The sequence below is a fragment of the Phalacrocorax aristotelis genome, chromosome 7 (genome assembly GCF_949628215.1).
Source record: "Phalacrocorax aristotelis chromosome 7, bGulAri2.1, whole genome shotgun sequence".
NCBI lineage: Eukaryota > Metazoa > Chordata > Aves > Suliformes > Phalacrocoracidae > Phalacrocorax > Phalacrocorax aristotelis.
In genome coordinates this window covers 41,559,935-41,574,415 of record NC_134282.1, presented here as the reverse complement: position 1 = coordinate 41,574,415, position 14,481 = coordinate 41,559,935, and the positions used below count along the sequence as shown (strand labels likewise).

At 40.8% G+C, this 14,481-nt stretch overlaps 1 protein-coding gene across 8 annotated transcripts in view; it reads right to left on the bottom strand.

The window, feature by feature from the left end:
* MYO5A (myosin VA) overlaps positions 1-14,481 on the bottom strand; it is a 103,888-nt gene that overhangs the window by 42,783 nt on the left and 46,624 nt on the right. For all 8 annotated transcript variants that reach the window (XM_075100366.1, XM_075100360.1, XM_075100362.1 and 5 more), the window contains exons 6-14: positions 13,212-13,355; positions 11,749-11,830; positions 10,252-10,359; positions 9,657-9,763; positions 6,859-7,124; positions 6,207-6,288; positions 3,507-3,647; positions 2,594-2,719; positions 294-377 (exon numbers count right to left, since the gene is read on the bottom strand). In XM_075100366.1, the coding sequence (XP_074956467.1) occupies positions 294-377; positions 2,594-2,719; positions 3,507-3,647; positions 6,207-6,288; positions 6,859-7,124; positions 9,657-9,763; positions 10,252-10,359; positions 11,749-11,830; positions 13,212-13,355 (1,140 nt within the window). The remainder of the gene's footprint in view (positions 1-293; positions 378-2,593; positions 2,720-3,506; positions 3,648-6,206; positions 6,289-6,858; positions 7,125-9,656; positions 9,764-10,251; positions 10,360-11,748; positions 11,831-13,211; positions 13,356-14,481) is intronic.

The window sequence follows — 14,481 nt, the reverse complement described above, 5'->3', positions numbered from 1 at the left end:
GAAAATATAGCAAAGTTTTGGGAAAAGTAAAAACAAGCAAACAAGCTAACAAAAAAGCCAAACCCAAACAGTGAAATCAGTGGCTAAATGCAGACCTATCTTACATGGAGCAAAATTAGGCTATGGGACATTCTAAATCCAGACAGACAGCAAAGTAAAACACAAACTATGTTCAATTTCAGTTGATCTATACTAAGGGAGAAATATTTACTAGGTTTATAAGACATTTTATATGACCCTTAATTCAAGGATTCGTAACTGTAAAAGAAGGAGAAAAAAATCCTTATACTAACCTTACTTGATTTTAGGACCTTAATTTGTTCTTCATAAACTGTGTCTTTATTCTTTTCCAAAAAGCCTTCACATTGATATTCCACCTGAAAACCATCATTTTACATAAATGTGTATTAAACGTATTTAATAAGAATATTTTGCACAGAATTCACCGGCTGTAACATTCACATTTAAAACAGATGATTATTGTGGATGTTGAAAATATCAGCTCCCAAGTGCATCTTTGTTAAATATAGATTTTCCTCACAGACGGTGTTTTCCAGTAAAACGTAAAACATTAAAACATATGGAGATTAATACTGTTACTGCATTATACCAGATATATTTCACTGCTGAGAGATGCTTCTGGTAATACAGCATGATTGAATGGTTACCATAAAGGTGAAGAATCAAAATGCATGTTAGGCATCTCCTTCACTGAAGTTATCAGGGCTCCAAAATTATGTGAAATCCAGATGCAACTGAGAACAAAGTATCTCATCTCATCTCATTAGCTGAGAGGCAATAAGTAGATCTGTCTGCAGCTTATTATGAAAATGCCTCATTTGTACTCAGAAAGACTATTTTTACCAGAAGCAATAAAAAGTCTGCATGTTGTGACAATACATAACAATCCTCTGTCACAGGGCCGCAAAGTCTCCTGGACCAAAGACAGCCAGAGTGTCAGATAATAACCTAGTATTTATTTCACTGTCCTAAATCAGGGCTGAAACTATTGTCAAAAGTCTATACCTTAGTACTAGACGCTAATTAATGTAAGTATGCTAACTCTTACGAAGTGTCTCATGCTAACTCTTCAATCTTGTATCAGCAGAAGTGCAGACTCTACAATATGAGAGCAGACCCTTACAGTAATTTTGTTCTTTCGGAGCAGACAGATTGACAGCCATCAGCAGCCCCTCTTTCAGTACAGCCACTTATCCTGCTTACACAATGACACTATACCCCGAGCTGCAAAACATTTCAAAAAATTCCTATGGGGGAAGAAGGCAGAGGATCTCCCCAAGGTCTCTCTACAGCTGAAAACCCACTCTGAGCATTACCTCGCGTAGCATTAAAGTTCTTAATGCGGGAGGTGAATGCCACGAGAGGGCAGCAGAATCTCTGCCGTCTCCCTGAGAAGACAACGTCAAGGCAGAGGTTACTAACCTGCCAGCTACAGCTTTATTTTTTCCTTCAAGATGTCTGTATGCATTCACATAAGCACACAGGAAAGCATAAAATACTTAGCAGAGACAGTGCATCAGAGCTTAGAGCTTTGCCAATACCTGCCTGGAGCTACTTTTGGCTTTCCTTGGCCCTCACTGCTCAGACAAGGCATAGGAAAGCTTTGTTTTCAAATAGCGAAGTTTAGCCTAATGAACAGTATATGAAAAACTAATTAAATCCTTCCTGTTCTCTCATCCACCAAATAAAACAGAACTCAAGAATCTAAACAGTTACAGAGATGTTCTTGCTCTTTTCATTAAGATAACACCAGACACAGCAAGAGCAGGATCCCTCTTCTACGCATAAATTCAAGAACCTGGGAGAAATCAAGTGGAGGCAAATAAAGGCCTCCAACCCCCCATGTCAGCATATACAGACCTACTGACAAGAATCCCAGAGCTTCTCCCAACTTTCTTGTACAAAGCTGACAATATTCTGAGGCAGCTTCTTCATTTAAGAGGACAATCATCTTAAACAGGATTTTAAAATTTATTTTATTTTAACCTGAGGAGTTGCTCAGTTTGATGATACATTGTGGGAGCTGAACAACACAAGCACTCCACTGAGATAACCCTTGTCCAGCTTCCTAGAAATAGCCATTCACTGGCCAGCAGAGGCCCGGGTGGGAGCAGCACATATTGCCCCAGTGATAAGAAGGGTGTGTTAGCCTCTTTCATGTTTGCACATTAAGATGGCAGCAAAACCAACATTGGTTTTTTGTTGCTCTTTAGCTAAAACTACAGAGAGAGATATGATAATCTGTTTTGTGTATTTCTATAGCATAACTGGAATTGATAAACTTATGCTGTGAACTGCAAATACACTAAGCTGTCAGGTTTTGAAAGCGGATGGTTAGTGGTTACAGCATGTGACAGGAGTCATGAGCTGTTGTTTGTGTTTCTGGCTTTGCACAGGTGCCAGGTCAACTTTCTTCTCCCGATCGGGCACATATTTTGCAAGAAGCCAAACAGAGCCAGGGATGCCGCTGCCCATTCATTGCCTTCCACAGCCGCCCACCCCAGGATCCCCTCCCACGCACATGCTCAGCAACACCAGCCACAGAAAGGTGTACTGGAGGAAAAGTCCTTACCTTGTCAGCAAAGTGCTTGATGATAAAAGCCTTATTTGACAAACGTGGTTTTTCAAAGAGGGCACATTTATTCAAATGAGTATTGTATAGTTTTTGGGCCCAAGTGTCATCTGAGCCTTTTGGCATCTACAGAAGAGAACACACAGCCATTTAAAATGTCTTTAAAACTTTTCAGTAGCAAACGAAACTAAGAGGATGGGGGACAACACTTTGTGGTTTGCTTTCAAACTCTGCTTGGATTTCCAGTACTGCTATAAGCAAGGAAGCCAGTAACCAGCTATACACTTGCCTTTCTAATACTCTGAACTGGGTGTAGCCCAGCTGCAGGTGTAGCTGCTATGTGACACATACAATGCTAATAACACTTCCAGTGTCACACACCTGAAGGTGGGGATCCAAGAGGTACGTTATCTGACTGAGCAGCATCTCAGCGGGTCAGAACTCATCCACCACCATTAGAGATTGCTTATGATGCTTTGTAATGCACAAGCACCCCAAGCTGGGTTTCCGCTGAAGTAGACACCACACGCCATCCCCTGCACATCACTTGGCATAAATTAAACTAAGATAAAAGCCAAGAAGTAAGACACCAAGCGAGAGGCAATTTGGAGAAATCTGACAGGGCCAAAGACTGCACTTGAGACACTCGGGAAAGAGAAAGTTGCCAGAGTCAAAACAAAGGTTGATCAGAGACCCACAGATACAGACACATGATCGAAAGGAGGGGAAAAAAAAGTATGACTAAAACCATTTTTCCCCTCCTGTAATTGCCGATTCTGTTTTTATGTTCTCCAAATCCTTTCAACAGCAGAGTGTCAAAATGATAGCTGTACACAGATGACTTTTCCCTATGAGGCCCCAGAAGCAGGGCAGCTGATGACCTCTTTCTCTATGAAAGTCCTTGAACACACACCTTGCACTCCTCATCCAACAGATCAAGAATTCCCATTTTGGCCTCTATGAGGTTGATGCAAGGCTGATTGTCATAGAAATCAATCAGGGTCCATGGTATTTGTTCCTTCATATATTCTTCTTGTTCCAGCTTAAAGACATGCTACAGGGCAAAAAGAAAATATTTTTCTGTGAAATAAAATGCAGAATAAATACATCTAACTCTCACTTGAATTCATCTTGGAACATTAATCCAGGCTGTCAAGTCACACATTAGTTCAAATGAATAAACCCTTTAACAAGTAAGTGTATGAAAAATAAATTAACCTTTTTTCCTGGCCTAAAAACAACAGACTAAATTAAAGCATTCATCCATATTCTCTACAAATAAGGTCTATCTTTTCCTATCTTTTTACTGTATTGTCCGACAACGACTATAGGCTCTTTTTGCTTTTACAAAAAAACCCAACACAAACGCCAGAAAAAGCCTCAAGTACAGGAACAGCAACTTATACAGTGGGATGTGCCATGCATTTATGATTTTGAAGTTATGAATACTGCTCTATTTCAAGTAAAATTTCCCTATAAATACTTCCGCGTTTCCTTGTGAAAGAGCAGAGCTCCATTTTCTCTTAAATGGCTGCTGTTTTTTTTCTAAGATGACACACTGCATTAAAATATATGCTTCAGCAAAAACCTGCAAGAATTACTCTAGGAGATTTAACACAATAAATCCTTTAAGCAAAATTTTGTGGAAGATTTATCTGGTATAAAGATCAATAACAATGTAGTAGTATATTTATTCAAAAATAGTATAACGATAAACCTGCACAGCTTTAATGAGACGTGCATAGGAGATGAATTAAAACTTCAGGAAATAAAGATAATGAGATACTAAACAGGCAAACTGTGGTCTGCACAACACAAGCACTCCCTTTAAAAACAAAAAGACTACTGACTCCAGTTATTTTAAATGGCGTTTTATCTCCCATTTAAATTCTAGTTCATACTAAATGCTCTGGCAGGCAGAACTGAACTCAGGGCACATCCTAACAAGCAGCAAAGAGCAGTGCTGTGCTCGGGGGGCCACCACAAACACCTGTGTTCATGGAGCTGGCCTCAGCTGCCCCCCTAGAGCTCAGTGCACAGGCCCACAAACACCTCACAGGTCTCTGGCATGTATCTGCCAGACAGCAGAAATCTACCCTGACGAAGCGGGTTATCCCTTTTATTTCATTAGCTTGATGCCATCCTTTCCAAAGCCGTGCTCCTTAACAGCGCCCGCAGAAGCCATTCCCACCCTGCCGCTTAACGGCTGCGTTACACACCGAGTTAATTCCTGACAGGAAAGCCAATAGTAGCGTTTTATTGGAGAGTCATATCCAACATAAGTCCTGAAGGAAAACATAAAACCATTTCTCCACTGCAAAGGAATTAGCAATTACATGGTGAAAAATGTCTTCAGACCTGATTTTCCTTATGGGCTGTGGGTAGCCAGGAAGGGGAAGGGTGGCTGGGGAGCCAGGCAGGCTGTGGAGATGCGAGTGGCGGCTGGGCAGTCCCCGCGCAGCCTGCCCACAGCCGGGCTCAGGCTGCCCTGGGTAGCACATTAAGACTTGCTGTCTGCCACCACGGACACAGGACTTTCATTTAAAACAACTTCCACCCCATGTACCTGCAGGCAGCCCAATGGGTCTGCGTCCACCAGCGTTTGGTTTGGTAGCTTGGCAGGGCATCAACACAAAAGCCCCATCGCCCCCTCCTCCATGAGATGAGTGCTTACAGCAAGAGTGCGAGAGGAAAGGGTACATGGGGATGGCGATCTTTACTGAAGAAGCAAACACAATTCTTACAGTGACAAGATCTTTGCTGTAGAGCTGAGAAAAACTCTGAGATGCCTTGTGCTTAGCAGTTACGACATCCCGTTTATGGAGCTGAAGCCAGCCATGGCAGTACCAGCACAGAAAGGGCACGCCGGGGCTGGAAAGCCCAGCCTCCACTCCAGCACGCGGCTTACCCCTTGACACGCATCCCTGCCACCGGGATGAACAACGGCACGGGGGGGATCCAGTCCTGCGAGCATGCACCACCATGGAGGTACACTTGCAAAGAGAGTTCAAAGCTATTCCTGTACTGCAGCACAGCCTAGCAACAGACCTGGCATAAATAACTTGCCTCGTCGTTATGCAGGTGAGATATATAATCACACACATCACTAAGGCTGAGGAGAGAGAATCATAATCTCCCTGGAGGAGGGGGAAGAGGTGCCTCTTGCCACACATCAGTCATCGACTTCGGGATGCGGCTGAGAACCCTCAAAAATAACGCCAGGAGAGGAAGTGTGGGTGGCAGATTTCTAGCAGCAAAGCCCTGCTCTCTGTTGCGCGTGCGTAGGCTCTCTGAGGTTACGGAGACACAGGTAACACCAACTTCATCCACACGGTGCGCTCATTGACAGGCGATCTCTGGGTCTTAATTGCCAAGCACTGTTTCTGTCTTATAATTGTTACTGTGATCGGAATTTCAAATAGTCCCAGAGCAGCAGTTAGTCATAAAATCTATTTCTAGGAGATAGTAAATCTTTCCCCATCCCCCAGAGCCCACAGCCAGGAGAGCTGGTTAATAGACTGAAGGAATTTTTGTAACCACTGGGGACACAATTAGCAGAATGGACTTGGGTGAGGGGAAAAGGAAGAGGAAATGCCGGTCATTTCCTACTTACCATATTGAACTGCTGCTGCAGCTTTTCGTTGGCATAGTTGATACAGAACTGTTCAAAGCTGTTGATTTCGAATGTCTCAAATCTAAAATATGCAGATATTCAAAATTATTAGTGAAGTGAAAAAAACAGATTAAATGACCCCATAATTTTAAATTCCCTCCCTCCGGTCAAATTCATTGCATTATTCCAGGCACAAACAACCACAGTCAAGCAACGAAGCACGCAGGGAAATGGCAAATTGCTGTACATGGGCAATTCAGTAATGCTCCCTCTTTAGGCAGGGCTGAGGAACACAGGGAAGGGACTGATATTCCTGGAGAGCATGTTAGTTATCTTTGTCCTCTCCAGAAGTGCCACCCTGGAGGAAACGTGAGATTACAATCCCCTTCTAACTTTCCCCAGTGCAATACATAAAGGAACTACCAACAGCAAAAATCTGAAATCCCACTATAAATTTCAACCCTTAAAGTCAAGACAAAGATCTTAGATAGCATGTCAAAACTAAACACCTACTTCCTTCAGCTGGAATAAGCAGCTGCTAAGGGTTTCGGGTTTTTTGTGTAATCCACACAGTGCTACATGATAAAGACAAAGATGCTTTGCAGTAAAGTAATTACATAAGAGGTGTCATACCTCTGACAAAAAGACTCACCCATAGATGTCCAACACTCCAATGAAAGAATGCTGTTTTACAGTAGCGTGAAGGGCTTTGTTCACATGATCTACAATCCAGTTAAAGAGATTAGCATAGATATGTTTCGCAAGTGCATCTCTGGCATTGATGGCATGAAGTTTAGAAATTGGCTTGATGTAGGTTTCAGTGGCAGTTGCAAGCTTCCTGTGGCACAGCCAGTGGGCCATCTCTTCATACTCCACACCCATCAGGTCGCAGAAGATGGTGAGGGGTTCATGCTTGGGCTAATAAAACCAATCTTGTTAGGTCTTGAAACAGTATTACCAATAGCACACGTGCAATCATAAGAAATCCCTGCAGTGAACCAACAATAAGCAGCAACAACAGCTTCCTCAGCTCTTCCTCCTTCTAAACATAACAAGTTCCCTACCCACTTATCACATTCACATCACTGAAGTGAATTAGTGAATCACAGTTTCCCCAAAGGTGTTTTGTGATACTTGTGTTCACCAAAAAGCCCCAAACCTGCAAAAGGTTGCAGGGAGCCTGCAACCTTTGCAAAAAGTAATCACCTAGTTTCACACGGATGGACTTTTGAATTCTTAGGGAAGGTATTCTGAATTCTTAGTTATAACTAACTGTTGCAGTTTTGAGTGAAGAAGCTAGAGAAATGCAGAGGACAGGACATCAGCTGTGTGCTAGGGACAGAATGGACTACAGCTCCTGAGTGGTGCTCTTGTCTGCTGATATACATCCCTGGCAGGGAGTGATGGGCAATGGGGCATCACAGCCCAAGCCAAGAACGAAGAGGAAGAAGTTTGGAAGGACTTCAGTGCACTAGTATTTAACACAGTATATTCTGGAGACAAACATTAAGAGATTGGAGCACACAAATTATGTTCTCTAATTCTCAAATTGTACTGTACAAGTGAAAAAGTTGACCTTTGTTTAACCAGGTAAAATCAACTAGCAAGTCTTGCACACTGAGATGGGTATATAAGATTTCTGCATAAAAATCTGTGCAGTGTGTTTACCACCCAATGAGTTAATATACTACATCTCATGGCTAACAAGCAAACCGATAGCTAGAAATCAAGGAGGACAGACAGGTCTTTCCTCCTAAGGAACTCCCCTAATGCTACTTCCTCATCACGTTCACTTTGCAGCTGTGGCTCAACATCATGCTGACAAGCAGTCTCTTGACAAGGACAGATTACAGGGGACTGTAACTACATTCCCAGTAGCTTCAGGCTACACCAGCTTTATCTTTCTTTTTCCATGTCCTTCTGACTTCACTGGGGCTTGTTCCAGTCCTTACAGCATACAGGTCCCATGGCAGTTCTGTTAAACTCCAAAATCCAGTAACTGAGCATGTCTTCTTTCAGTTTAGCCATACCATTTTAACTGGCTCAGAAGACAATAATAATAAAGTAATAATAATGAACACTCACAAGACTGTCACATTAGGGTTACTCAAGCTGACATTAAACAAACTGATTCATTCACACGGCACTTTGCAGAGGCCTTTGCTGAGGTCCCTGAAGTGCTACCATTGCATCACTGGCCAGTGCTTCCCAGGCAGACCAGTCTGCATGGTGGCAGAGATCTGCAATAACGTGGCTATTGTCAGAGCACAGCACCTCTCAGGTAGTGTGTGCCACTGAGCAGACATTCCCTCCTGCTAGATGTTTACCACGTCAGGATAGGATTGCACAGACTCTCGCAGCTTTGTACTAGCTCATTCAGTGGGATTCCTGCACTGGAGATACCCATTACAACACAGGTTAGCTCATCATACCCTGGGGCTCGTCAGCTTTCTACCTGTGATCATTAAGCGACCCTTACTTTGTAGTGAAAACCTTTTTACCACACACCAAAGAGCCAGACTATTGTTGTGCTTTCATTGCAGCTACCCATTAGATCCCACGGACAGATGGTGTCAGACCAGGCACACTGAACATCTGTGGCCCAATGAAGGACCTGTTGTCTCAGCTCCAGAAACTGCTACTGCAGATTCCTGAGAAAGCAACCGACAGTAAAATGAGAAAAAAACCCCTGCAACTGTTGCTACTGTTTGAAGAGAGAGAAAGATGAGGGCTGTATAGCCCAGCAGTAGACATTCAAGGAAAGGCAAAAGGAGGAACTGGTCACTTGTGAATCTGAGGAAGAGAAGAATGACAAGCCAGATCTTTTTTGTTTCTCATCTCCAGAATACGGACTTCAGTAAGAAGCCTTGGTCCTCACGGAATGAGGGTTTTTCTAGATCAGGCTATGCAGTCCTCATTGCTGACCTCCACAAAAGTAAAAAAGGACTGATAAAACTATGACACTTAGATGAGTCACACGAATCATATCTGTATATCCTATGCTCATGTCTAGACATCCTACAGGACTTTGTGAAGCATTTGCTTTGCAATTATTTAGGTCATTTTGGCATTTAACATTAAAAAACCCACTCTGCAAAGCATTTACTGTGGGCAGGAAATGTATTTCTGTAGGAATATAAAGACATAGCCACCTGCCCAGGACTTCAAAGCTAGCCTGTCTGGTAGACTTTTCTAGGACATATCAGTTACAGTTTTGAAATGAAATCAAGGCAGCCACTGTTGTAACACAGAGAAGACTGTCTAAAGCCTCTAAACTGAGAAGAGTTGAATCCATCTGCAAAAGGAACTGTGAAAATGTTAACAAATTGAAATAAAAACATTGCTTGTGTTTTTATATTGTTACTCTTTTTCAGAAGAGGTCCCTGCAAAGCAGCAGAAGGCAGAACTGTCGGAGTAGAAACCATGCCCTTCAGCTCATCTACTACTCACAGGAATAGTGCAGCTGTCAGAATCCCGAGATCCAAACTCCACATTGCCCAAGTGAAGGATGCCAGCAAGGATTCGAAAAATTCCCATCTGGTATGAATCACTAATCCCTGAAAAATGATGAATAAAATGTTTTGAATTGAGAGAGAAATAAAGAACCACAAGATTCAGTTGATGAAAAACTTTATTGGGAAGAGAAAAATGGTAGCTGCTGCGTGTTTTTTTCAGACTTTGGCATTTGACAGTACTGCTTGGCTCTACTTCTATTAAAAACATTTTACAACCAGATGCAAACAAAATCCATTAAAATGAGCAATTTAATTCGCTGTCTCAGAGTGCTTTGTCAGTGATGTCCAACACTGCATATGCTAGACCAAGGGAATCCACCATTTACGTTCATATAATGAGTGCTCCTCCTACACTAGATTCCACTGCAATTTAAATACCTTCTTAATGCAATAAAAGTGTCTCAGGCCCAAAGTCTATCAAACTCCCCTGTTTTTAAACACAACAGAGTATGAAGAAAATATACACAAACAATGTAGAGAACACTTGGTAGTATATCAGACTTGGGATATGACTGTGTTTTACAAATTACCTAGCAAAGTGCAGGCCTGCCTGGTGTTTACCATTTCCTTAGCATCATCGACACCATCAATCACAGGGCTTCCACCTTGCTTCGTATAGTGAAAGTAATTTGCGTTCCCTGTAAGAGAAAAAACAAATCTTTTACACACACTGATGCAGAAATTCACAGCACATCTGTAAACCATGTAACAATTAAGTTGCTCTTGGCAGAATCCATGATTTGAAATACATCAGTATATTTTTGCCTTCTCGCTCATAGGACCCACTTATTCTGCAGAATAATTTTTTCAAGATTTAATAATGCAAATAAGTATTCTTAAGCTACCTTGTTCCCTCAATAGGGCCTCAAGCATATTCTCCACCTAACCTTGGTTCAGACCTCCACACCTGTGGATCACTTTGAAAGCAATTATCCTCCAATTCTGAGCCAACCACCCAAGTGGTAGATGCAGAGTTGACAGCAGCAACACTTTGGAATTAAGTGGCAGATATTATTATGCTATTATTGCATCAGGATATTAAAAAAATATTGGTTTGCACATTTTCTTCTTGTTTCTAATTTATGGCTAGTTTAGCCTTGCAAGTATCTGTGATCCATTCTGACTGAGAAGTCATGGTTGGAGAACTGATAGCTTCACACCGCTCTGGGAACAGCACTGGGCTTCACTGGGAGAGCAGTAGCTCTCCTGGTTACTATGTAAATTCCTACAGTTTCAGTAGCCACGCTTCCAGCTGCAGTAACAGACTCCTTTTCTTCTGATCTGCTAAGGTTTCAAGAATGCTGGAAGAGGAGTCTGCTAAATGGCTTCTTTAGTTATAATTACAGCAATTCCCTTTCTTCCTGTGTCAGCAGATGTGAATCCTAAATGTGCCAGGATGGTGCAGAAGAGAAACACTTTAAAACCTTTTTTCCATGGCTCCAGCTACCAGAGAATTTTACCATTTCTGGTATAAGCACCTGAAAAGCTTATTTTGTATCTGAATACTTTCACTTGGGCTGTTACCAGCAATTACTTTATGGTCTCTGCTAACCTGGTGATCACAAAACTGAAAAATGACATTTTTCATTTTTCAAATTAATATGTTCATAAAGGAAAGGTTTCTTATTTAACAGGAACTGAAATTTAGCTTCATACTGAAAAACTGCACAGCCTGCCAGTCCTGATTTCTGAAATATGATTCTGGTTTTAAAGGACCAAGAGAAGAGAATTTCACTGTCGCCACTGGAAAGCTACTCTGGAATCCAGGACATAGTAAGTCCTAGGGATTACAACTGCAGTTTATTAGCATATGCTGAATAAACAAATCTGTTACTCTCGTTTTATCTAGAAAACACAAAGCCTGAGATCTGCCATTTTCGTTATTTTCAATATATTCTAGAATTTGATGGTTTAAAAGTTTAGAATTTAGAAGCCAGCAATTCTTCTTTTGGTTCTATAGCTCAAAAAGCTCAGAGATACTGCTTTGTATCTAAAATTGCACAACCCAATGAATGTGAATTTCATACCTAATCGTAGAGTTTTAAACTCAGGTAATGCTGCAGAGGCACAAAGTTGGTAAAAGATGTGGTAATTTCTCTCCTCTTCTGCCTTTAAAAAGAAAGGAATTTATTATTTTTCACAACTTAACAAGTACCAGAAACATCCACGAGGAGAAAAGAATTACTATGTTTAATGGTTACTCTAACATTACAGTAAGAGCATAGAAGCCACATGGAAAAAAGAAAGATAAATCAGCATCTATCATTTCCTTCTTGATTCATTTAATCTATTTTCCACAGCAAGTAGCATGCAGACATTTTCATTTTTTTAAAAAAATGTATGATTTCACTTTTCAGAACTGTGGATTACTATTAAATATAGATCAGGATTCTATGGGTGGCTGAAATGATCATACTTAAAAGCTTTTCATTTTCAAAAAATAACTAATATAATTCGCCTCAGCATTTATAGCAAGCTGGTGAAGGGAGTATCTTTCTCGCCAAGGCAAAGCTGGAATGTTAAAATGAAGGACAAACACAGCTCAGAAGGTTATGACTCATGACCAACACTGTAATTCTGAACTTAAGTGTTCTAAATTTCATAACTTCCAAAGAGAAGAGAAGAGAAGAGAAGAGAAGAGAAGAGAAGAGAAGAGAAGAGAAGAGAAGAGAAGAGAAGAGAAGAGAAGAGAAGAGAAGAGAAGAGAAGAGAAGAGAAGAGAAGAGAAGAGAAGAGAAGAGAAGAGAAGAGAAAAAAGGAGAAAAAGACTCTCTTCCAGCTAAACCACGTGCAAGAAGTCTCTCTTATTTTTAAAATATACAACAGTACTTTAGGTAACAGCCCTACACAATGCAAACTGTAGTTATTTGTTCTATACATTTAGGCAGCCAGTCAACGATAAGTCCATTTTTACTGAGCTCTAAACTACAAGCTAGGCAAAGACAGAGAGTAAGTGTGGGAGACAAAGAAGTTGTGGATTGGTTCAAGTATGAAATACCAAAATGAAGAGAGTTCAAGAAAGCTGAAATTACATTTTCACATTTGCCTAAATAATGGCAATTAGGACTTATTCATAATTATTGCGATAGCAGTCTGTTTGAACAGAAGATTGAAAGTGAGCTAAGATGGCAGCTTTACAAACCAAAACAGGGAGCTCTTCTTGAGCATGAGTGGTTTCTGCTAGATTTTGAACCCTTATTCTAGAACACTATGGTAAGGACAACCTCGTATCTAATAGTGCACTGAAAGTATTTCATGTTTAAATACACAGCCTTTTTAATACGTATTTTACAACTACGAATAATTCATATAATGAATGGCTGACATGGTTTTCCTTTTCTCCCCTTCCCCACATATGCTATATTACAAATACACTATTACAGCCATCTCTTAGGAAAGATAACTAATATCGGCAAGCAATAGCTTTTTTTTTTTTTTTTTTTAAGCATAGTCATACAAATATACAATAAGAAGATTGCATCAGTATTACCTGAAACACCACTCGTGATTTTTCCAAGAGGTAAGTTCTCATGTTAGCACCAATGATTCGATACCTCTTATCAAAACCAATTTCAATGTATTTCCCAAAGCGACTGCTGTTGTCATTCCTTGTAGTTTTGGCATTTCCAATAGACTGAAAAAAGGGAATATTGGAAAGGTTAAACAGCTTTTAGCAATTATCAAATCTATTTAATCATCTACATGGCTCATACACACTTAAAAACATTTATTTTGTCCTGTTTTCAAAATAATCAAGAATTTAATAAAGAACAATCTCCACCTGGTCAGCAAATTATATCAAAATATGGTTATTTCATTAACACAGGATCGGGACCTGATCTTCCCAGCAATTATTTCACTTCCACATAGTCTAATTTTCCAGCTAAAAATCTCTTATTGCTCTCTGAAGTCTTTTAAAAGGAATTAAAGAGTCTAACAGAATGCCTACATACACCCAGATTTCTTCTAAGGACTTAATAAAACTGTAACAATTATTTCACACTGTATATATTCATATATGTATAGTACTTGCAACCTCTGTAAGTCTACCTATCATAAACCCATAGTCCAGCAAACAACCCTTATATTCTGGCTGGCTAACAGTTGTTTATTATATCATCATTATCAGTATTATTATATTATTAGTTACTACTCTATAATCAACCACATTTCCAAACTACTTCTGCAAACATATAATTACAAAAATTACTGTGTGTCTAAATATAATCTAAAGATTAACATGTATAGGCTTGTGTCAGGAATAGCGTGGCCAGCAGGAGCAGGGAAGTGATCGTGCCCTTGTACTGGGCACTGGTGAGGCCACACCTTGAGTACTGTGTTCAGTTTTGGGCCTCTCAGTACAAGAAGGACGTTGAGTTGCTGGAGCGTGTCCAGAGAAGGGCGGCGAAGCTGGTGAAGGGTCTAGAGAGCAGGTCTTATGAGGAGAGGCTGAGGGAGCTGGGGTTGTTTAGTCTGGAGAAGAGGACACTGAGGGGAGACCTTATTGCCCTCTACAAGTACCTGAAAGGAGGTTATAGCAAGGAGGGTGTTGGTCTCTTTTCCCAAGTAACTAGGGGTAGGATGAGAGAAAATGGCCTCAAGCTGCATCAGGGGAGGTTTAGATTGGATATTAGGAAAAATTTCTTTACTGAAAGAGTGGTCAGGCATTGGAACAGGCTGCCCAGAGAGGTGGTGGAGTTGCCATCCCTGGAGGTGTTCAAAAAATGTGTAGATGTGGCACTTGGGGACATGGTTTAAGA